Source organism: Phyllostomus hastatus, unplaced genomic scaffold (assembly GCF_019186645.2).
Source record: "Phyllostomus hastatus isolate PE091 unplaced genomic scaffold, TTU_PhHast_1.1 phas_scaffold_78, whole genome shotgun sequence".
In the NCBI taxonomy this organism is placed as follows: Eukaryota; Metazoa; Chordata; class Mammalia; order Chiroptera; family Phyllostomidae; genus Phyllostomus; species Phyllostomus hastatus.
The window spans coordinates 9429791-9454183 of NW_025334041.1; the positions used below are offsets into that span (position 1 = coordinate 9429791).

General features: G+C 58.7%; 1 protein-coding gene across 2 annotated transcripts in view; it reads right to left on the reverse strand.

Annotated features, from left to right (window-relative positions):
• The window catches only part of MINDY4 (MINDY lysine 48 deubiquitinase 4), a 99972-nt gene that overhangs the window by 65090 nt on the left and 10489 nt on the right, over window positions 1–24393 (reverse strand). For both annotated transcript variants that reach the window (XM_045827852.1, XM_045827851.1), the window contains exons 4-5: window positions 23432–23684; window positions 18192–18622 (exon numbers count right to left, since the gene is read on the reverse strand). In XM_045827852.1, the coding sequence (XP_045683808.1) occupies window positions 18192–18622; window positions 23432–23684 (684 nt within the window). The remainder of the gene's footprint in view (window positions 1–18191; window positions 18623–23431; window positions 23685–24393) is intronic.

Below are 24393 nucleotides of genomic sequence, written 5' to 3' on the forward strand. Positions count from 1 at the left end.
GGGAGGCTGGAGGCCTGATGGGGTGCCTGGCCCGGGCCACAGGGCCCCCACCCCCTGTGAGCCCCGGCCTGCACGCCCAGCAGGCGGGATCTCGGAGGCCGCCTCCGCTTAGAGCTCCTGGCCGTGGCGCGAGAACCCCACGAGATGCTCCACCGGAGACAAAGATGCCCCCCCAGCCTGCCCGCCCCCGGGCTGGTCCGAGAGCCCGGGACAGAAGGACGGCCTCTCCACCTTGGCCCTGAACCAGGGCGTCTAAAGTCCCCCCTGGAGTTATAAAAGGGAAGGTTCCAACACGCCGCCTAAGAGACATTACATAAGAGTTGCCGCCGGTTTCCATGGCGGCCTGGAAAGCTGTGTGGAGATGTTGACTTAGCTGCTAGGAGAAGCTGCCTTTTGGCACCTCTGCGGTCCTCGTAAAGGCCAGCATACCCAGGGACGGAGCTGCCCCGGTGGGAGAGGCCCACGTTTCCCGAGTCCCATTAAACAGCAAATCCACTTAGGTTCTGTTTGCTTACACCCGCCAAGGGCAGCTTAAGACGACTTGTGGGATGAAATACGTTCAGTTTGAACTCATAAAACATTCCCCTGCATAGTATTCATCAAAGGGCCGTGAGCAGTGAGTCTGAAATGGCGCCATCCAGGGCCCCAGTTAACTTCCTCTCCATTTGAAAAGAGAGGTACCTGGGCTCACATCCCTTTAGAAAAGGTGCGGAGGCTTACCCCTAAGTGACACTTTATTTGTGGGGCTCCAGGCTGTGTCACCAAGTGGCCCCGGGCAGACACTCACCTTCCCTGGGCTCTCCTTTTCCATTCTGTGACCTTCTAAGGACCCTAAACATCTTGCCATTTTGTCCTCACAAACAATTGTTTAAGGGGTGGAGGGGGGTGACTTCTACTTTACCAAGCACGTGCAGAGCACGGCTTTTGTGGGACGAGGCACAGAGACGTCCTGGCCCCGTTTTCACAGAGGAGGACCCCGAGGATCAGAAAGCGGGAGAGTGTCCCACACGAGCCAGCCCGTGACACTGGCTGGTGAAGAAATGAGGAAGACCAGCAACAACACGGTGAACAATACGGCGGATCTTTCACAAGGCTTCATCCGCTCACTTCAAAGGTTGGGCTTTTCGTGCAAGACGATATCCATCCTTAAATCTTGTCAAACTGTTTCAATAGTCTCACCGAGCCAGAGAAACAAGTAACAAACAAGTAACAACGGCCCTCTGAGGAGCATCTGATCCCCCCCCCCTCCGAAGGTAACAGGCGCGGGCTCCAGGGACCGCCGCTGCTCGCACAGGCCGGCCGAGGGGCCTCAGCCATGTGTTGGCGCAGTCCTCTGGTTTCGTGAGATTGGCAAACGTTAGATGCTTTTATATTCTTTCTCTTAAAGAAGCTACCCGAACCGTGTTAGCTTCAGGTCACAGGTCGGAATGTGAACCTGCCGCTTTCGGCTTCCATTTTTGTTGTTCTGCTGACCCACGCGTTCCTCCCAGGGACCCCCTGCGCCGGAGAGACGACCCCAGGTCTCCTGCGGCCCAGAGGCCCGGCAGCCGCCTCGCCCCCACTCGCACTGATAAAGGCCCCGGGGTGGGGGGACGGGCTCCCACAGCGCCACCGCACCCTGCCCCGGCACGCAGAGGGAATTTCCAGGAAATTTTGACCCGCTCCAAAAGCACAGAGGACTGACAGTTCTCTGGGCATTTCTTAGAAAAAGGGGGAAGAAGCACGCTGCTTGAAACCCGAGTGAGCTTTGCAAACTTTGAGCATGACGCCACTCACACACAGAAGACCAGAGAGCTGTGGAATGTCCATGGGCGAGCCAGCCCGGCTCAGGGCGAGCACACCCTGGGCTAAAATTAGACGTGTCCCTGAGCCAGGGCGGCGGCCACCCTGTGCCTCTCCTGGCAGCCACTTTGCCTTCTCTTGCTACAGGGTGCAAGGGTCCCGGGGCACCCACCAGAGCGTGGGTCTCCTCCCTCCCCCTCCTCTGGGGTTACCGCCCAGCCTCCAGGGAGGGTTCCCAGCTATCCAGCACAGATGGCTCATGGCGGGGGCGGGGAGCAGGTGGGGGTGCTCAATGGGGAGCTGGGACGTGGCTGAGCACGGCCCCTCAAAGAGGGGAAATCTGTGCTGGCACTTCCCATGACCCCCAAAGCAGAGGAGCACAGGGCCCACCTCCCACAGAACTTAAGAAGTGGGGACTCTGAATTTCAGCCCGGGCGTGTTCACCACTGAAGAGGCAGCGATATTTTATGTGAGTTTGTAAGAGGGGAAAGAAAATGAAACCAGCACGTCTCTGCCCCTTAATAGCGAAACTTCTGCAGGAGCAGAGCCACAGCCTTGGGCGAGGCCCCGGCCCCCCGGTGTCCAGGGGTCTGGACCCGGTGACGCGGGCAGAGGCTGGGAGCACACCCCCCAGGAGCCCCAGCGTCCTCGCAGCTCCAGGCTGCGCCCTCAGCGGCCGCGGCTCCCTGTCCCCTGGGGCAGACGTGCTGGGGCCGGCGGCCGGCAGCCCTTCGGGGCCGCGTGGGCGGGAAATGGCCCCGGCCACACGGCCAACAGGAAGCGCTTTGACCAAAGGTATCTGGAGCTTTTTCCAGGACAAATATAAAAACCATGTGGAGCCGCTGGACCCACGGCGGGCAGCCTCCCGCTGGAAATGTCACGTTGGGCCTCGGGACGTGGGTGTAATCAAAGGGCTGGGGGTTCCGAGAGAACGTCCCAAGGTCCAGGGGGAACATTCTGGTGGGGAAAGGGGAGCCACCGCCCGCCCGTGCCACCAGGCTGTGGGCTGCACATGCGTCCCAGTCCAGCCCCGGGTGGGGGTGGGGGGACGGATCCTCGAGGGAGGGTCGGAATCAGCTCCCCGGTGCCCGCTGGGCTGACGCTGCAGGAGGTCGCTCTCCGAGCATCTGGAAATGACGCCTGGGCTGCGGTTTCAAGGAACTGCCGCTGGTTGCTCGGCGGTCCAAGGGCTCCCCTGCCCGGTCCCGGTCCCGTGTAAAGCAGGGAAGGGGCTGCTACGCCCCGTCCGCAGCCACGCCGGACAGGGCCCCGGGAGTTTCTCCCGCGGGCCTTGCGTTTTATATCGTCGCCTCCCGCGCACTGCAGCGTGTGTGGGTGCGCTGTGACCTGCTCACACCCCTCTTGACTGTTCATTTCTGCCGTTTGCCCCCTGCGTCGTCTTCTCTTTGCATCTTGAAAGTCAGAAGACCAGCACAGCGGTGACCAGCACACCCTTCTCTTCCAGGGACACGCTGCGAACGTTTTGCCAATACTTGCATTCCCTCTCTCTCAACTCACACACACACACACACACACACACACAAATGCACACCTTTTTTTCCTGAGCCGTCAGAAGGCAAGCTGGACGTCAAGGTCCGCCACCCCTGAGTGCTTCAGCCAGTACCCCAAGACCAAGGGTCATCCATAAAACCCACGTGGCGTTTATCCGTATGACAATCCTTTTAAAACCCAAGGTCCTGCTTCAGCTTTCTCAGATCCCTGCATCTGGTACGTGCCCTCTTTTGGAGTTATTTTCTTTTAAAAGAAGAAGAACTCTGTCATAAAGCCTTTATTAAATATTACATGGGCCAGGATTGCTTCTGGTTTTCATCTGAAATGGACCCTTTCCACCTCCCTTTTCTTCCTCTAGTGCATCCCAGGAGTGCCCAGGGCCGTCCGGGGGCCTGGCTGCCCACGGCGAGGCTGGGACACAACCCGAGATTTACTCCGAAGCAGAGAGGGGGCGGGGCAGGCGCAGGGGAGACCCTGGGCTGCAGAAGTCTGTGTGGATGCGTCTCCTGGGCAGAGCCTGGCGTCGGCGCCCAGACGCCCGTCAGAGCACAGGTGGGTCTAGGCCCTGCCAGAGCCCCCAGTCTGCAGATGGTGGCGGAGTACTTGGTCTTAGTTTCTATCAGGGGCTTTTCCAGTTTGCTGGAGTTTCCTTTTTCTCTTTCAGAAGAAATTCCAGACAAAGGGAGAAAGGCTGGACCGAGTGACCCTGGGACCAGAGGAAGCAACACCATCAGTAGCGGGAACACTACCCTCCCCTCGCCGACTCGCCCTTTCTCTCCATCCTTCAGAGACTCGAACGCAGCCCTGGACCCAGTGCAGAGGCCGTGAGGAGGAGGAGGCCCACAGTCACGGGGTCAGCCCGCTGTCCGGGCCTGGGCCTGGGGGCTTCTGGGAAAGAGAAAGGCGAGCGTGGCCATCTCCGTCTACCACCAGAGCTGCCCAGTGGGCCCAGCCTCACCTTGGCCTTCACTGCAAAAGAGAGGAAACACCTCCTGGAAGACAAGGTCAATCCGAAAATGCTGGGGCCGCCGGGCTGCCAGGCCCCGCAGGGCAGACCGGCCCCGAGGCAGAGGGGGACCAGCCACGCTCTCAGCTTCTCTTCCCAGGGCCACGGCCCTCAAAGGGACATTTCTCTTGGACCCTCGTAACCCTCCATCATCTGGCTCCAACCTTACTTCCCACCCCTTCCTTTCCCAAGTTCCATCATCCAAGGACACATCCACCCACTTCAGGAAGAAGGTGTCTGGCTAACTAAATAGTAATCAGAAAGCTAGTATTTATTAAGGTAACAATTGCAAGTCAAATATTTTTAGGTACCTAATTTCACTTATTCTTCATAACAATCCCATAAAGCGGGGGGGGTGTTTCTATCATCCCATATTTTAGATGAAAGAAACTAAGCCACAAAGAGATTAAAAAAAGTAAAGACCATGCCCAAGGTCACCACGTTACCAGGGGCAGATCTGCCCAAGTGCGAGCCTCAGGCCCTGTCGGTCTCAGAGGGAGAGCCCCCTCCCAGAGCCTCAGGATACGATCCGGTGCCTGATCAGGCGCCGTGTTTCCCAAACTGCGGGCCTCAGTAACTGAACGGTGCTTTGCTGATCTGGAATACATTTCAAAAAACGCAGAGCGCTGGGGAGCAGCCCTGGCTCTTTCACTGGCGCTTCAAAGGGTCCTTTGGAAGCTGGTGACGCCCTGGGTCCGTCGTCATGGACATCAATGGCCACAGTGGAGCGTGGCCAAAAAACGAACCTGGCCACGGTGGGCGCTGCCCCGCCCGGGCCCACCCCGGCGCTGGCTTCCTGCTTCCGCAGGAGTTCCTGAGAGCGAGTGCCTCTTCCTCCCCACACCTCGCCTAGCCCTTGGCCCACACCCCTGCTCCCGTCCCCCGTCCTGGGAACAAACACCCTGACCCTTAACCTCCACCCTCCTGAACTGCTGTCCCGTCCCTACACTTCCCTTCACCTCAAAATCTCTTTAAAAAGTCCTTCCTGTTCTCTGTGCGTGTCCTCACCCCGACATTCCTCAACCCGCTGCGGCTGCCCGGCTGCCCCTGCACTCTACTGGAAGTGCTCTCCCCAAAGCCACCCCGTCCCCAGACCCAGCGATCTTCCCCACCTGCCCCCGGGTCCGAAAGTGCCAGCCGCTCGCCTTCCCGGGACCCTGTCTCTTGCCTCACCTCCCGGTCCTCCTCCTGCTCCGGCCTCTCCTTCTCCCCATCACTCCAATCCCACTGCGGGACCCCGACCTCTGGTGCCTTCATCACGCAACCGTCCTTGGTGGTGTCCACCCCTCCAAGGACCTCCGCTCTCAGGCCCGACCCAGTACCTCCCAAACGCCCCTCTCCCCACCTCTCACCCCACGTTCCCCAGGCTCTGCGTCTCCGCCCACCCTGACCAAGGAGACCAAAGCTCCAGGGGACCTGTCCAGAAACAGACTCCTCGTCCGCCTCCGGCCCCAGCCCAGGCCCCGGCTCCCACCCCTCTGTCTCTGCTCCCTGGGGCCCGGGCTCCAGGGCCTCCGGCCCGCGGCCTCCATTGCCCGCCGAGGCCAGGGCACGCTCGCCCTCAGAGCCCTGACCCTCGGCTCTCTGGGGCCGTCAGGTCACAGCCCGGCCTCCCTTCCAGGCCGGCTTCCTGCCGCCGGTCACCCTGCTCAGTCCTGCGGCGTCCCCGGACTAGCCTTCCCGAAGCACACCACAGACTGGTTTTGAAAACCACCATCACATAACCAAAATGGCAAGAGACCTTTCTCTTCCTCTCGACTGCCACCTGGCCCAGCTTCCCCGGAGTTGGCAGGTCCTCCAGCCCCCTCTCCCCCGGGCCCCACGCATGCCCCAGCGACACCGGCTTGCCCACCTCTTTGCCTGTGTTCCCACTGTCCCCGCAGCTCAGGAGCCTCTGGCCCCCGGAATTACCAAACCGACCCTCTAAGGCCCCACCGATGCCAGCTCCCCATCAGTCCTTCTGCCCCCCAGAAACAGACGAGAGGCCCCTGGGCCAGACTGCCAGCATGAACTCAGGCTGGTCGGCCATTCTGTGCCTCGGTTTCCCCACCTATAACATGGGGGCCAACGGCTCGCCTAGTGCTGCTGTCGGGATGGAAGGCAGGCACATATCTAAAATTCCTGCAACAGGACATGCCAGCAGTGACACTCAATAAGCAGCAGCCGCTGCACTGTCCCTGAGACGGTCCATACTCCAGCTCCACGGCGCCCTGGCCTTGTCCCCTTACCACTGGTGGGTTTTTTTTGAAGTTCCGCAGAACAGCTATGGGCATGGATGCGTCAGCCTCCTTGGGGCCGGAACCTCGGCTTCCACATCTCTCTCCCCAACGCTATTCCAACAAACAGGAGGCACTCCGTAAACGCTTTGTTGCATTGAATAAAATTGAATAACATGTATTTAGAGTGAGATCAAACACTGTTTACTCAGTCAGGAAAAGGCTCAACTTCTGAGCCACCCATGGCCATGAACCTGGCCCCCACAGGAAATGGAAGGAATCCCATGGCTTTAGTAAGGGCTTGTGGAATGAGCAGAGAAAACAAAGTCGAATTTTCTGGAATGAGGCACACACATGGAATCCAGTTACACAGGAAACCGCCCGGGGAAGGTCACCTCTATGACCGAAGAACTCAGCCTGAGATGCCCGGCAGAGGTCGGCACCGAAGGTCCCCTTGCCAAGGTGGAGGCAGCAGGCTGCCTGGGTCACAGCAGCCCTCCACCCGTGGCCACCATGTGGGGGGAACACGGCCGGAATCCTGCGGGCAGGCCCGCCCCAGCAGGACGGCCGGGCTCTGGCGGGGGAAGGGCTCCAGCTCTCTCCGCCCAGCCCAGGGCAGCCGGCCCCGCAGAGTTGCACTCAGGGTGGGAACAGGGATGCCCACCTTTTCCCTAAAGCAAAGCCCTCTCCAGTACTGGGGGAAAGCTGGGGGCGCAGGCTCGTCTCCGGGAGCCGCCGTGAGCGCGCACCGTCCAAGCAATCTGCAAGCGCAGACGAACCCAGGCAGCGCTGGGTGGTGAGGGGCTAAGGAACAGTCCAGGAGCTGCTCAGTCTTCAGGAACCAGACCCCAGGGACACCAGCAGATTGACTCCCCACCAATCTCAGGCTCGCAGGAAGGCGGGGAAGAGTGGCGAGTATGTCCAGGCACAGCCACGGGACCCTTGGCTGGCCCCCCGCTGGGCTTCTCCAACCCAGCCCATGCCTCAGGGCCCAGCCCAGGAGCAGCCCCTTCCTCTAAGACCCTGTGGCACCTCAGCAGGCACCGCCCATCTGGCTCTGGGACGGATGCTATTTTTAGGTGACTTTTCCTAGTTGCTAAATCGCTAATCCTGTCTTTTACGTGGTCCTTGAGCGAAGGGGAAACCTCACACTTCCCTTCCCCCTGTCCCAAGGCAAAGCCAATACTTCTGCTCCATCTGGTAAGTTCGGAACAATTCTGAGCACAATGGAGGAAGGCAGGTCGCAGAGAACTCAGCCCCATGCTCAGACAGCTGACGGTCCAGCAGGAGAAACAAGGTAGCCTGCCCTCCCTCTCCAGTGCGACACAGGCTCTGGGAGGCACGAGAAGGGGCCATGTCCAGGTACAGGGGCAGAGAGGAGACTGGGAAAGGCTTCCTAGAGAAGGTAACGTCCAGGGTGACTCACATACAGGCCAGCATAATGGTGATGGGTGGGGCTGCGTGGCTGAGGGGACGGTAAGTTCATGGGCTGGTTGGCTGGTAGGATGGTGAGTTCGTGGGCTGGTTGGCTGGTAGGATGATAAGTTCGTGTGTTGGTTGGTTGGTTGGTAGGATGGTAAGTTCGTGGGTTGGTTGGCTGGTAGGATGGTAAGTTCGTGTGGGTTGGGATGGGCTGCTGGGATGGTAAGTTTGTGGGCTGGTTGGCTGGTAGGATGGTAAGTTTGTGGGCTGGTTGGCTGCTGGGATGGTAAGTCCGTGGGTTGGTGGGCTGCTGGGATGCTAAGTTCATGGGCTGGTTGGTTGGTAGGGTGGTAAGTTCATAGGCTGGTTGGTTGAATGACTAATTGGTTAAATGAATGTATAAATAAAAGATGAATGAGTAAATAAATACATCCAACAAGTTAACTTGAAAATAAAGTCTGGATTGTTCCAATTCTATTAAAGACGATCAGTTTAATTTCCACGACACTGTCCCAAACAGATAAACATAAATTTCCCTTCCAGTCTCCCTATTATGTACATTCTGTCATTTGCTCAATATTTCTTGGCAGGCCCCGGGAGCCAGCTGGGGAGAAGAAAGGAAGAGAAAGGAACGCCCACTCCAGCCCTCGCGGAGTTCGTGGAAGTAGAGAGGAGCGATCGCACCGCCATGCTGTGTGGGGGGTTGTCTGTGAGACCGTGAGAAGCAGAAGAGCAGCTGTGGGACTCTGGACCAAACCAGGATTAGGGTGAGAAATACCTGGTGCCTAGGGTGCAAAATTTAAGGAGGCACTCACCCTCAGGTTCATGCAGATGCCCGACCACAGCTGAACCACCTTGAGAGTGAGTGCCTCCTTAAATTTTGTACCCTGGACGCCTCACTTGCTCCATCTCATCCTGGCACTGTCACCAACCTCGACAGGGGCCTCCCTGGGGTTCTGGTGCCCAAGGTCTGCTGGAAGCTACCTGGCGGACCAGCAGGTAAGAATGTTGGAGTGAGAAAAAAAAGGCGCCCAGGAAAGGAGAACCACCACACACCTCTCCTGCTCTCTGACACTCATCTCCCAAAACCATCCCTCGGTCTTCACAGCCGGCTCCCACCAAGCACCAAACAGCCACGACTGCCCCTGAGACATCCTCCTGGCCTGCAGGCCACGGAGTCGGCCCCTGGGCAGAGGGGGATCTCGGAGCTGCCACCCAGATGTCCCGGGATGGACGAAACGAGATCCCTCACCCTCCCAAGGAGAGGCGTGGGCACTCTGTCACCTCTTCGGCCCCATTTCTTGATCTCAAAGAAAATCTGAGTCACGGGAAGCCCCTCTCCCCGGGAGAGGCACTGGGCCAAAGCCTCAGACACTCTGGAACCGAGGGCACCTGGCAGCTGTGCGTGCACACAGGGCCGGGGCATTGGCCCCACTGCGGGGGCTCCGGGTGGCTGTCGTGTGCACACCAGAGCCAAGTCTCGTGTGTAACTTCCTCCGTGTGCAAGGGAGGGCCCGCCTGTGGAAGGAGAGAGAACCGGTCTTCCTCTGTACACTGGGGGGACACGGAGGGGAAATGTGGGTAAGAGGTGGAAAGGAGAGATGATGAGCACAGGGCAGCAAGGCCAGACGGGCCAGGCAGCGAGCTTGCCACAGAAGACAGGGCCCTGGAGGGGGTTATAGAGGCGAGGCTGGACCCGCCCCGGAGCCCCAGGCAAGCCCCCTGTCCACAAAGGGCTTCTGCCACACAGGAAAGCGACTGTGTACTGGGCTCCTTTCAAGGGTCAGGGGATCTCGAACCTCTCCAGTCTGACATCAAGTCCAAATAACGCGCAGAGGCAAATTAACATGGAAGGTCTGCCCCTTATTCATCCCCTGCAGTGCAGGTGCTGTCAGACTGGGGAGGCTCAGCTGCAGGGAGCAGTCAATAAAGCCCCAATTCCACACCCCCTGCTCCGTCTCGGGCAGGCCCCAGATGGGCCAGCCTGCTGGTCCTGCTCCTGACCCAGAGCCCAGAATGGGCTGGGGACCCAGGAAGGGGGTGGGGGGTCACTGATCTCTCCCACGACAGCGTCCTCCTTAGCAGGGGCCTGGGAGGGTCTGCTGAGCAAAATCAGGCAACAAGAAGTCGCTGGGGTCCTAAAGATTGGTGACGCTCTGCTGCCACCTGCTGTTCATTTCCTGCAAAACCTGAAAATCTGACAATCAGACTCACTGATCCCTGGAACAGACCACTGGCTGCAACACAGAGGCAGGGACGTGATGCTTTTGGGCCCTGGCTGGGCCCAGGCCACAGAGACGCACGCGAGACGGCGCAGGTTCTCACAGCAGTTCCTCACAGACCCACTGGCCCAGCACGCAGTCTCTGCACCAAACACAGCCCTCCTGCCTGGCCCCCCGCGCCCCCTTCACTGCTCCCTGGTCTTCCGCTCCTCTGTGAGGGCCACAGTCCAGTACCCAATTACAGAGAGCCTCGTGCGGGCCCTGGGGGCCCTCTCATCCGTCCCCAATGCCGGCTCTGGGCTCCAAGAAGGGCATCAAGAGACACCTCCCGTCTAGCTGACACAACAGGACATGACCCGCCAGAAAGCCAGCGAGGGCTGTAGGCTCATGATGGGAGGGGCCGGCTGTGGGCCTGAACCACTCTCGTCTCCCCTCTGGGGTCTCTCTCCTCACCTGTCGCCTCCATGTGGCCCCACCTCACCAGGGCACCCCAGGCACCAGAGTGACGTCATGAACGGGCTGTGCCGCTTACCTGTCTATTGCATGACACCGAGAGCTGGGTGGCTGTGGAAGCAGCCAGAAGATGTGACACAGAAGACACGGGTGCCCCGACCAGAGGCCCGACTGGGCGCACCCATCCCAGGCGCCGTGCATGGTGGCTGCTGACAGCTCACAGATGCACCCTTCTCCAGAGAGCTGCCTTATCGCCACACTCACCCAGCAAGTGGCATGGGGCCCGCCCCACCCCAGCATGGGCAATCCACAGCCAATGACTGACAAAGGCGGGGGGAGCTTACTTTCGGCTTAAATGTGGGACCAGCTCTGGGTCAACTCTCCCTCTCATCTCCCTATGGGATCTGAAGGATACCCCTCAGCCTCCTGAGACCTGCCCTCGCTGAGGGCATGCCCCCAATACATGACATGCCCTCGACCCTGCATCTCAGGCTCGGCTTCTAGGTCCCTGGTTCCAGGAGCCGGCAGCACATCCCCTACAGGGGCTTGTTAGACACCCAAGTCCCAACTCTGTGGGTCAAACAGGCTGTGTTTCTAACAAGTTCCTGGGTGGTGCAGGTGCTGCCGGTCCCGGGATCACAGTTCAAGAACCACGGCTCTTGGGAACCTCCCCCCAGACAGAAATCACTCGGCGAGTAACAGGCTGAGGGTCAGAGGTGGCGGATTTAACCCGGCAGCATCAGCCTGCCTGCCCGCCAGCTCCGAACCCTGCAGCCGGACACAGCAGCCCGCTGGCCTCCGGCAGCACACCCTCGAGTTCAGGGTGACTCCGGGCTGCTGAGCCCTAGACCACGTTACTGCGCACCCATGGGACCCAGAGGACCCCACAGTCCAGGAGGGACTCCAAAGGCACGAGGCCATGGTTCCCACGCTCGTCCTTTCCCCAGGGTGGGCCTCGGCGGGCGGCCGAATGGCCTGTGATCCCCGGGTCACGGAGAAGGTGGGAGCTTGCCCGCCTGGGCACGCCAAGGCCACGGGGAGAATGCAGGGCAGGAATGTCAGAGATGGGGGGCTCTAAAGAGGCTCCAGCCAACTGCTGCCACCCCCCCCCCACTTACAGACAGGAGCACGGAGACCCCGAGAGGGCTGGACATTTGACCCAGGCGGAAACCCACCTGCAAACACAGGGAAAATAAGTGTTCGACGTAAACGCCAGCCCGGGAGTCGCTTTTATTGTCATCAGAGAACAGCTGTGGGCAGAACCGTTGACTTGGGCTCTAGTCATAGTCCTGGTGGGAGAGACGACCTCCTCACAGCTTCAGCAGGACCCCAAAGGCAGAAGAGAATTGTCCTGTCACAACTGAGCAACAGGGCCTGACGTGAGGACCACAGGACAGCGCCGCGTTCACAGGGGGGCTCCAGGCACGTGGCCCCGACACTGCACAGGCCACAGGGCGGCCAGTGAACAGAGAAGCACCTCTGGCCTCACGGAGAGCCATGCTGGGCCACGGACTGGGGCCCAGTGGCCGTGGCCTTAACTTCCTCTCCCACAGTCTCCCTCTTTCCGGGGACAGCAGCCCCCTTCCTGTGACTGTTCAGCACAACGCTGGAGTCACCTTGCCTCGTCACCTTCTCCAGGGGAGCACATTGAGCCCAGGGGCCAGTGCTGTTGCCTCCACCATGTGCGTGTGTCTGTCTGTCTGTGCCTGCATGTCTGTGTGTCTCCCTGGGTCTGTGTGCATGTGTGTGGGCCTCTGCAAGTGTGTCTGTGTGTCTGTGCATGTATGTCTATGTGCATTACACATGACCCAGCCCATGTCTCACTGCCCTCACTGCCACCGCCCTGACTCAGGCCACCATCAACTCTCCTCTAGACCAGCAGTCCCCAACCTCTTTGGCACCAGGGACCGGTTTTGTGGAAGACAATGTTCCCAGGGACCCAGCAGGGGGGTGGGTTTTGGGACGAGTCTAGCACATCACACTCCAGCTGGCCCTTGCTGTGCGGCCCGGTTCCTAGCAGGCCCCGACCAGCACCAGTCCGCAGCCAGAGGTTGGGGACCCCCGCTGTAAACTACTGTGACTGCCTTCTGACTGGTCTTGCTGCCACCACTCTTGCCGCCTTTAGCCCCTTCAACCCAGCAGCCAAGGGGTCCTGCAGAAACAGGTGTTGAACCACGCATGACTCCACCCGGCCTCCGGAGGCTCCCGAGCCCCCCAGAGTGGCAGCCAGGGCTTCCAGAGGCTCCGGGCCCTGGCCCCTCCCCTCCTCCCCGCACCCGTTCCCAACAGGAAGAAGCACAGGCTCCTGCCGCAAGGCCTGGGCACAGCCACTCTCTCTTTGCATTTGCTCCAGGGGTCAAAAGTCTGGTTCCCTGTGTGCCCTCTGGTCTCAAGTGTCACCTCCTCAGAAAGGTGCTGCCCGGGCTGCCCCGAAGCCAGGCTCCCGCTCACCCTTCCTTGGCTCACCCTCCCTCAGGGCACGCTGGTAGGTTGTAGATTGTCTGATCCTTGTTGCCGGCTGCCTCTCCCCATGGGAAGTGCAAGTTCCCAGAGGGCAGGGGCTCTGCTTCGCTCACGCAATCGCCAGTGGCTAGGGCCAGGGTTGGAACATTGCACATGGGGTGCTGGCAGACGGGGACAGCTGGCTGTCCAGGGAGGGGGACGCCGACCGGCAGCATTTGCTAATAATGCCCATGGCATAAACATTCCCAGCACGGCCAACCTCGAGCGACCTCCTTGACGTTGCTGAACACGGAATCGGGAGAAGATGCTAACAGTCAGCTCTCCGAGCCGGTGTGAGCCGGCTCTGACGCACTCCAGCACGCACTACGGAGTTGCCGAACACACTAATGGAACAAATGGTTATTTCCGTGAGTTGACAGGCTCTTTTTGAGGATGTAACTCCAGGAACTTGGGGTCTGAACTCACGTTTCTCCAAAACCCAGGAAGTTTCTACTAAGGAACAGGATGTCACACATGGACAGGCGACTACCGCGCTGGAAGCCGACCGAGTACAGAAAGGGCAACACAGTGAAAGCGAAAGCTCCACACATCGGCCAGACACCGAAAGCAGAGCCCTCAGAAGGACTTATGACCCCGGCGAGAGCCCGGACGAGCCCCTGCCTCTCGTCACCAGCCGCCAGCTGGAGGGCTTGAGTTCTAAGGCCCTTCCCGCCCTGACCGTCTACGCGGTTAAGAATTGAGACGGGTCCCAAGGAGCCTCTATTCCACTCTGCTTTGAAAACACTCAACTTAAAATACCTTTTTAAAGCCCAACTAAATCAAACTTCGATTCCATGGACTCTATCGTACTCCAAGCTCGTGTTCTGGGAAGACCCCTGCCTCCCCCAGGGTGAGATCCACTAGCGCTCATGGAACCAGAAACCACCCGGAGCTCGCTGGGCCACCACGGCGGGCCCCACGGCCAGGCATCCCCTGTGAGATCAGGGGCCAAGCGGCCCTGGGCTTCCCTGGTTCCCTTCCTACACGCGACCCACATGAAAAAGACAGACAGAGAGACAGACAGACGGTCAGACAGGGGAGAATGCCTGGAGAAGATTCACAGCAAGGACTCTCCTCGGAGTGGTGGAAAGGGAGACTGAGAGTGTAAAAGCTGTGCACTTTTACAAAAATTCCAAGGAGACCTAAACATTTTAAATGCTGCAGGAAAACAACAGTCACCCTCGATGGTGGGCAGAAGGATGCCTTCCCCTTTTCCCAAAGATGTCCACGCCCCAGCTCCGGAAACGGGGAGCACGTTCGGTGACTCGGCAAAGGGAAGTACGGGTTGCAGCCGGAGCTGAGATTACTAACCAGCACCCTGGAGATGAGCGATCATCCTGGGCTATCCAGATGCCCAGCATAACCACAGGGGCCCTTCCTCACAAGGGGACGAGTTGGGCAGAAAAAGGGAGAAGCAGGGAGATGGCAGCCTGAGACAGGCACAGCCTGAGACAGGCGCGGCCTGACGGTGCTGGCTTTGCAGATGGAGGATGGGGCCACAAGCCGAGGGGCGCGAGCAGCCTCTAGAAGCTGGAAAGGCGAGGAAACCTACCCTCCCTGGAGCCTCCAGAAGGGACGGAGCCCTGCCAGCACTTTGACTCTAGCCCAGGGAGACCCAGTGCTGACCTCTGCCGTCCAGAACTGTAACATAACAAACTTGTGTTGTTTTCAAACAAGTGTATGGTAGTTTGTTATACAAGTGACAGGAAACAAATGTACCTCATTTTGGCCCACACCCTCAGGCCCCCTGGTCCCTGACCCTAACTCGGGGACTGCCTGACCCGGGAGAGGCTCCTGCTCCTCTCGGGGCCTCGGCACCCCCACCTGTGCCACGGGCACTCCCATCTCGGTGCTCCTGGCCCCTGAGGGCCCACGGCTCGTGCTACTTGAGGGGACACGGATTTGCTCGGTGGCTCCTGCCCCCAGGCACAGCTGCCGTGGGCTGGATCCCCAAAGGAGGCCGACAGCCCTTCTCAATGTCCTGACATGGTTACACCCTCGTTTCCAGAGGAGACTGGGCGAAAAGCGCGTGGCTGGAGCTGCTGAGCCCGTGCCCACCTGGGACACATAAGAAACCAGTCCCGAACGCCTGCCGCCAGCGTGAGAGGCTCGGGGCTAACATGCAGAAAAGCCACCACAGGGTCCGTCCGCGTGGCCATCGGAAGCCCCAGAGATTCACTGTGAAGGACCCTCAGACAAAAGGCGGGCCAGCAAGCCCAGGAAGGGGGCTGCAAGCCCACAGGTGAGGTCAGCCCCAGCCGGACTGTCAACGTGGGGAACCACTAGGCTGGGAACACCCGGCTGTGGGGACATGTAAACAGAGAATCGCCGGTCCCATGTGCTTAGTCCTGCACCTGAGCATTCTCGAAGGCCACTCTGGGCCAGGTGTGTGTGGTGGTGGGGGGGGGAGTGATAGCAAGGTGCACAAACAAGTACAGGAAGGCCCTGCCTGCGACACAGCACGATGGCAGGAGGCAGAGTGAGGCGAGGGTGACAGGACCACCCAGGGCGGGGCCAGAGCCCCAGCAGTTCCGACTGATATGAGAGGAACCCCATCAGGGTGGCCCTGACAAGCCAGCAGTAAATGACAGGTGGCCCCAAACAGCCACATCCCCCACAGTGGGAGCCCAGCTGACGTGTATTCTAAACATCTTCTAGGATCAAAGGACACAGAAGAGAAACAAAAATAGAAGCAGAAAACAGTCCCATCAGCAACTGAGCAGCACTGAGGAACCGGAGGGAGTCGGAGGAGCCTGATGCACAGAGACTCGTTTGCCCTGAGGCAGCCCCGCCCCACCCCGCCCTGCCCCGCCCCGCCCCACCCCTGGTGTGACGTCCACTGCCGGCCTTGAGCTGACGCTGCAAGGAGGCCCCGGGAAGGCTCCACGCGTCCACCTTTCCTCCAGCCTCATTAGGGCTGAGTGGGGGAGCGTGTGCCACACACACAAGCTGGTGCTGCTGTCATCTCACCGTCCTTCGTCACGCTCTACAAGAATCACATTTGCACACGTCTCTCTCACCCTGGGGAGCTCACAGGATCTGAGACGCACTAGGACTGACACCCGCGTTTATGAATGGAATGAAATAAATGGGGGGAGAGAGGACTGATGGGGTGGGCGAGGGCAGGGGGTGCAGTCAGGTGTAGTAAGTGGCGGAACTGTGGCCCGGATTTCAGACCGAGGGTGCTGCGTGCAGTTACGCGGTAAGTGCACAGCACCAAGATGCCCAAGGAGACGAAAGATAATGAACTCCACCCCGAGCTCCACCCGCTGAACTGTGAGCCCTTGGACCTACAGCCCCCAGAACCCTGACGGGCCCAACCGTGCTCCACGCCTCACTCCCCGCTTCTGGAAAATGGGGCAGCAGCTGCATCTAGGTGGTGAGGGGGCATTTGTTCTCAGCTCCCAGTGTCCTCTGGGAGTCTGGAGGGAGCTACACTGGCCTCCACCTCATACTGGCCTTTCATCCCCTCCCCTTTGCTCACTCCACCCTGAGGACGCACCCGAGTGGCTAAGTAGGGAAGAGAGAAAACGGGAATGTTAGGCGCAGCTGCACCCTTCCTCCTCTCCGCAGCGAGCTGCCCCTCCAGGGGCTGGCCCCTCCCCCCGTGTGACCTTGTGAGGTGACCCACCCTGCGCCTGAGGTGTGGTGGGGAAGTCTGTCCAGCTCCAGACTGGACTAGAAAGAAATATCAACACATACCAAAGAACTGAAATCATACAGAGTAGATATAACCAAAGTAAAAATGCTAGTAATCAAAAACAAAGAGATAACCAGAAAAATACCCTACATGTTTTGAATGAATCAAGACATGTCTAAATAATCCATGGCTCAAAAGAAGAAATCACAGTGGAAGTAAGAAAATACTTTAGCAGAAGCAAATGAACTATTAACACATCGATACAAACAGAGCACTGACCAGAGGGAAACGTTCACCCTTAAACTGTATAACAAGACAACGACTGTGAGAGAACAGCAACAAACAGGAGTTTGTAAAAATACATACAGATACAACAGGAAATGATAGCAAGTTAAACTCACAGAAAGTAGAATGAAAGAAAGAATAACAGTAGGAGTGGAAATCAATTACGGAGAAAAAAAATATACAAGACCAAAAGTTAGCCCTTTGAAATAGTACACAATTGATCAGTTTCTAGTGAGACCAGTCAAAAACCAGGGAAAACACACATCGCCGGTATCGGGAACGAGAACAGAGACAGCCCCGAAGATCATACAGCCTTTAAGTTATAATAAGAGGATATTATATTTATACAATTTCATACCAACAAATTTGAAATCTAGATAAAATGGTAGAATTCCTCGGAAAAATACAACTTGCAAAATGGATACACAAAAAAATAGAAAATCTGACATGAAAAATTTTTTTCAACTGAATCCATAATCTAAAATCTTTCAGCTCCATGCTCAGAAGCCTTCACTGGTAAGTTCTCCTTAGTACGTGAGGAAGCAACACCACCCACCCAACACCAGCTCCGCCACAGACCAGAAAAGGGGGCACGGCGTCTGTCCTGGACGCCAGGCTCCGGCGAGGCTGTTGCCAGAAAGGAAGTTCACCAAGTCCTCCTTCACAAAGCCCTGCACAAAACAGTAATAAACTGAACCCAGTGATCCGTAGAGAGACCATCTATCCTGACCACGCAGGATTTGCTCCAGGAATGTTGGAGGGTTGAACACGCAAACCAGTCGCTGCGGGAATCGCCCAGGGCTACTGTGAGAGAACAGGGTGAAAACACAGCCCCGCAGGAGCCCGGGGCGCTGACCCATCAGCCCCCTCCAGCCCCGCACGGGGAGCATCTCTTCCGCCACATCGGCCTGGCCGTGTTGCCGTGGGTTTGTGCGAGGGCCACCTGCTAGAGCCTGCTTGACTCGGAGAAGTGGGAGGGGCCGGAGAAACCTCCCCAGCAGGCCCCCACGGGCGCACACTCTCTGGGCTGTTTTCTCTCTGACAGTGACCGCGGTCGCCTTCCCCCTTCACGCCTTGCTCCGTGAGCCCGAGGAGCCACCGGGATGGACAGTTCTCTAGGGGGAGGCATCACCTGGACCCGGTATGCTCACCTGAGAGGCAGGAATGGGTCCCCCTGCCTTTTGAATGCTCTTTCCAGCCTCTCCTGGGTCGTCTTGGCATTCCCACCAGGCGACGAGAATTTCAAAGGCGTCCTGCTGGCCTCTGGGCCGTGGTCCATGGCGGTGCTGTCCCCCGAAAGACCTCTGCCCCTGCCGCTCCCCCTCTGTGGCAGCCCTTGGCTCGGCAGGCAAGGGGGGCTGTTGGGTGTGCCCCTGTGCTTTTCTGCGGTGGGCTTGCTGAGCTGGCCCGGGGGGCTCCTGGCAGTGGAGCCGGTGCTGGAAGCCAGGCCCTCCTGTGGGGCGGGACAGGTCAGGGTGCGGGCGGACAGCTCGGGGGCTCTGCAGCCCTCCTCCTCCTCGTGGGGCTGAGCCATGCCACTCAAGACCAGCGGCCGCCTCAGGGAGCGCTTGCGGAGCGAGTCCTGAAAGGGACGAGGACAGACGCAGTGAGGAATCCCTTCTGCGAGGCGGGAACACACTTGATGCCACTTCAAGCATTTGCCCACGATGCTCCCTCCCCCAGGAAAGCCTTTCCCCATCCCCAGGTTCTCCCCTTAAAGTCCCACCCACTCCTTCATGGGATACTCAAAGGCTACTGCTTCCACAATGCATCCCGCGCCCCACCTGCGTAAACCCCAGGAGTCCTTCTCCCTCACCCGGACAGGGGCGGGGGCAGAAGGGAAAGGCAGGGCCCCAGGGTCGGGCCTGGGCTCCAGCTTCTGTGTCCCTGCCCACCCGCTGGGTCCCCTTGGCAAGTTCCAGCACTTCTCTGTCCCTCACTTGCCTGCCCTTTGACCCAACCTGTCCACAAGCCACTGTCTGCAATTTCTGAATCCCAGAGCACAGATTCTCTTGGAATCCTGTAACAAATTCTTCAAACTGCTTTGAGGTTACTTAATCTTTTCTTAAGTGTGACTATTCAGGTTTAGCTGCAGTAAATGCTTTTGTTCTGCAAAGACCACACGACACGTAACTGCAGGCATTATACGGCATGTGGTTTATGTGATGTATTTCTTTTCTGGGAAAAAACTCTACGTTCCAGAACACACGTGGCCCAAAGGTTCTGGAGCAGGGCCTGGGGACCCGTGGTGCCCGTCTCCCGTGGCCTCGTGGCGAGGGTTAGAGCCGAGGCCCACACACGGCCCCGGCACACGGCCCCGGCCCACAGCCAGCCCCGTCACTCACGAATGCTCACCGCCGTGTGCACCTCCCCTAAGGCCCGTCCCCCGCCCCTGCCACAGACCAGGAGTGGCGACAGCCATCCTTCACTCATCTCCAGGGTCCACGGAGCTCCCGGCTCGGCGCCCCACACCTAGCAGGCACCGAGATTTGCCTAGTTTCTGAAACAAAGGAATTCCACAGGAGTCGACTGGTACGTCCTTTGTTCCAGCCACGATCAACTGATGAAATGGTTAAGTCACGTCGTTACCGATCCTGGCTGCAGAGGCAGGGGACAGAAATATACCTGCCAGGCTTTTCCGGAAGCTCTCAGCATTTCCAGAATCAACCCTGAGCCAAAGGGTGAAGCCGGTGCGGGAAGAAGAGCTCCTTCTGTGGCGTTCTTGCCGGGCGGAAATTACTAGACACCATGAGCCTCCTCCAAAAGCCACTCAGGGCACCCCCGCCACAGCTCGAGGAAAACGTGAGTCACCACTCCCAAAGCGACTCAACCTCTGGCCTCAGGCGGGCGGGGTGCCCGGCCTCTTACTCATCCTTCTGGAGCTCGGAGCCGATCCAGCCGTGCAGAATGAGGCAATATCCAGCGCGTCTTGCTCTTCTCTCGGGGGCCACCGGAAAGTATGGCCGGGGCGCCCAGGCCCACGAAGCACCTCCAGGAAACCTGGGGGAGTTCTGCAGTGGCCCGTGCTTTGCTGCCCTCTGCTGGACGCAGATGCCCAGAGGGAAGGCGCACAGGACAACTGATGGAAGGAGTTTCAGACAAATTCTTGGTGGTGAAGCCGACGTGGCCGTCACCCTCGGCGGTTGTGAAGGGGCCTCTGCTGCCCAGACTTCATCACCAGGCTGCCATGGCAGGGCAGGACCCTGGAGCCCGGCCGGACCACCGATTCTCGGTGTGGTCCGCCAGCCTCAGAGGGTCCCAAATCCTTCTGGGAGCCGAAGCCACTTCCATGACAATAACGTGACGAGTGGGCCTTTCTCTCTGTGTCGACACGCAGTGGGGGTATGCCTGCTGCCGGTCCTTAGCAGGAATCCAGGCAGGGACCTGACGGGCACCCCTGGTACTCACCCGCTTGCAAGGAAAATGCATGAGGAAAATGCTGATGCCGATAGTGTGGAAGCTCAGCCATGAGCATTATCACTAAATACTCTTCAACTGTGACCCCACAGTGCCCACCTCGTTAACATTCCGTGACAAAATCAGACGCGTGAGTGTTCTGCCCCACCCACAGGGCGACACCCGTCTCGAGGAAAGCACTCATCACAGGTCTGAGTGGTGAGCTGGACCGGCGATTTCTTTTCACGAGACCACTGAGCGGGCCAGCTGTGGTCACGCGGACGTGGGGGTCTGGCGGGCACTTCCCGAAAACACATGAGGCCTGTCCCTTCCAAGGGAATAAATAAGTGCTGTACTGTCGTCAGTGACAAACTACAGGCGTCCAGGTAACAATTACTCTTCGGGGAAACTTGGGGTCTGTCGCTGTGAGCTGGAGACTTCTCAGTCCTTAAAAACTCTTCTGACGGGTTGGGTGGTAACACCAAGAGATGTGACTTTTTAAAATTCTTTTGTGTAAGGAAATGGGTCAATATTCAGAAGATAACTCAGTAAACCAACATTTCCCAAACGACAGTGGTAGAGAGTTCACACTCAAAGTGAGAGCCAGACTGACAGAAACGGACAGAAGTTCACCGGTGCGTCTTCAGACTCCACCGGACAGACTACAACCCGCCCAGTCTGGGTGTGGGGTCAAGGAATACCTCGAGTTTCCTAAAAACGCCATTAAAATGCTTCTCCCTCTTCCAAGCATGTATCTGCATGAGGTCAGATCTTCATCTACTTCAACCGAAATACCGAAACCCAGCACCTGAACGCAGAAGCAAGCATGAGACTTGGACAATCTTCTACTGCGCCAGACGTGAAGGAGGTTTGCAAAAATGTAAAATGGTGCTCCTCGCCTCACTACTTTTTTTGTTTTGGAAAAAATAGGGTTTTTTTAATATGTTATTTGTGTTCAAGGTAATGGATTTACTATTGCTGTTTTTAATGATTTAACTAGTCAGTCTTTCTGTACTTTCTCAGTTTTAATTTCTATACTTGATCTTAGCCAAAAGGCCGAGAAGTGATCAGTTTTCATTTCTGATACAGTAAATGTCCACGGATACAAGACACATAAAAGAAACCCCTCTGGACTCGAAACTCGAAATCAGACAGGAAGCCCTTCCACAGCGCCCCCAGCAGAGGGGGCGCCTGGCTTCGCCTGCACACGGCTGGCCTTGTTTCTTCCCAAAAGGCCCCTGCCACCGCTGAGGGGCTCTGACGGGCTGCGAGCCGCTGCCCCAGCCCCGCCCGCTGGCCCTGGCTGTGCCCCCTGGAGCCGCGGAGCGAGCCTGCCCACCGAGTCCAACAGAGGACCATGCACCGCGTCCTGGGCCGTCCGGGGCTCACAGCCTGTGCTCACACCAGACAGCACACAGGGCTCCTCTCACTCACACTGCAGCCTGCCCGCCGGAGCAGCAGCCCACGGTGCATCCAGGCTTGGAAAGCACAAGGGCACCGAGATCAGCTGGCGACATCTGCCACGGGCACGGAGGCAGGCAGTGGCATGGAGCAGCTGCCTGAGAGCCATGCATTCACCATTCTGAGGCGACACCAGTCCTACCTCCAGGCTGGGAGAACGCTCTCTGCTCCGTCCCACCTCCCCCCAGCCGCCTCCTCCCAAGATGAAATAAATACTCCCAGATCCCTTTGGAGATTTCCTCCAGACTCTCCATCCTCCCGGTTCCTTTCCTCTCTCTGGACACGGTCCGGCTTATGAATGTCCTCCTTCAAGTACCAGACACCTGGGATGGGGCATGATGCCGAGGTGCGGCCTGAACCCCACAGAGGAGAGCAGGCAGACCCTCGCCTCCCTGACCTGGCCGCTGAGACCACGGCACGACCGTTTCAGAGCCACAGGACCCCAGAACACAAAGGGGGCGGAGACACCCATCTAGCAGATGCAGCCACGGCCGAGAGACACAGACAGTGCCTGAAAACCTCATGGGACGGGGGCAGGGGCAGGGAGGGGTCCGCGTCTCCCACAGGCAGGGTCTCTGCACGACCAGCGCCCACAGCCGCTGCGCACACCCAACCGTGCGGCAGGCGAGAGCAGAGATGACGCACGCCAGCCGGCCGGGCGTGGACGCACACCACCCAGCTTTGGTTCGCTGAGGCGCCCGCTCGGCCACTACCGCACTTCGAGACTGCGGTTGGGTTCCACTTTGTCATTTCTCAGAGCCCTCCGAAACTCACTCTCTGCGCTGGTTTAGCCTCCCCACCTCAGGGGACCCTCCCTACCACAGGCCCTCCTTAAGGGACACTGTGAAACAACAATGATCAATGTTTAGAATGCTTTTTTAGGCAACACAAATAAAACTACAAAGATTGGCATTTCGCCCTGGCTGGCGTAGCTCAGTGGATTGAGCGTGGGCTGCAAACCAAAGCATCGCAGGTTCGATTCCCAGTCAGGGCACATGCCTGGGTTGTAGGCCACGGCCCCCAGCAACCGCACACTGATGTTTCTCTCTCTCTCTCTCTCTCTCTCTCTCTCTCTCTCTCTCTTTCTCCCTCCCTTCCCCCTCTAAAAATAAATAAATAAAATCTTTTAAAAAATTGTTCTTAAAAAAAGATTGGCATTTCTTTTTCCCTGTTAAGTATCATGTTTCAAACAACAAAAAAGAAGTTCCCCAGGCTTGGATGAGTTCCCCCACTCCCGAATGGCAAGGATAAAGCTGGGTAGACGTGTCCTCACCCGGCAAAGCAGCAGAAAACCACGGCATCCGCCTCACTGGCATCATGGGTAAACTGAGGCAGGGAAGGGGATCAGGACGGCCCATGCCCCACAAGGAGCTGACGGCAGAGCCAGGGAGAACAGAGGGGTGTCCCTCCACTCCCCGCACACAGACCCCGCCCGCCCCCTGAGCTCTCTGTGGGGTGCCCCCAGGTGGACACCCGGCCGGTTCCCACGGTTCCCACGGTTCCCACTCCCGGGCTGACAGGAAGGAGCAACGACCTGCGGGGCGCTGGCGGTGGGCCCGGCCATCATGCCCCGGACAATCAGGCCCGGCTTCGGCCTGGCCTTCTCCCCGGCCCGCTTCGTGTCCAGGGGCGGCTCTGACGACAGGGGGGGCCTGTCCGCCTTCTCCCACGCGGGGGCCGAGGCCGGAGGGCTTTCAGCCGGGAGGGCCTGCGCCGGCTTACTTCTGTGTGGGGGCCTCTTGGATGACACCACGTTGCCAAGCACGTCCCCGTCGTGACTGTCGTGTCTGCAAAACAGGGGACAGTATTTCCACTGACACAGATTCCTCGACAGGAGCCACTAACGACGACAATACATTGCACCTTCAGCAGGCGCTCACAACGGGCCCATTCACACATCCGTGGTGACTCCCGGCAGCCCGTGCTCCACCGTTAAAGGCGAGGAATAGAAAACGCTTGCGCACCAGGGCACACCCAGCCGACAAGAAGAGGAGGCGGCCGGGAGACGAGAAACAAAACCAGAGCTGATGACCCACAGGACAGGGCTCCCTACGCTCTCCACTAGAGAGGGCCCCCTTATTCTAGACCCAGCGGGCTACGGAGCACTGCAGCCCTTCCACTCGGGCCAGGACACGCGGAGCCCAGTCGTGCCACGTGCCATGGGGACCGCAGCACACCCGGCCTTCCCGGCGGTGTGGTGAAGGGTCAGGAAGGTCGGGCATGCCAACGGCTCCGTTTTCCGGGTTGCCTGGCACTGAAAGAATGGAAGACAGAGAAAGAGAGCAAGAGGTGGAAGAGACAGAGCAGCAAGGAGGGGGAAAGAACGAGAATGAGAAGGGGGCGGGGACCCGGGGAAAGAGGACTTGACCTGCGATCACGCAGAGCCAGCACCCCTGACGCAGGCCGGGCTGCCTTCTGCACCGACTTGGGCGAGACGGCGTGCCGACACCTGCTGTGCCGAGCCGCTTACCACGCACCGGGCCACGTACTGGGCCA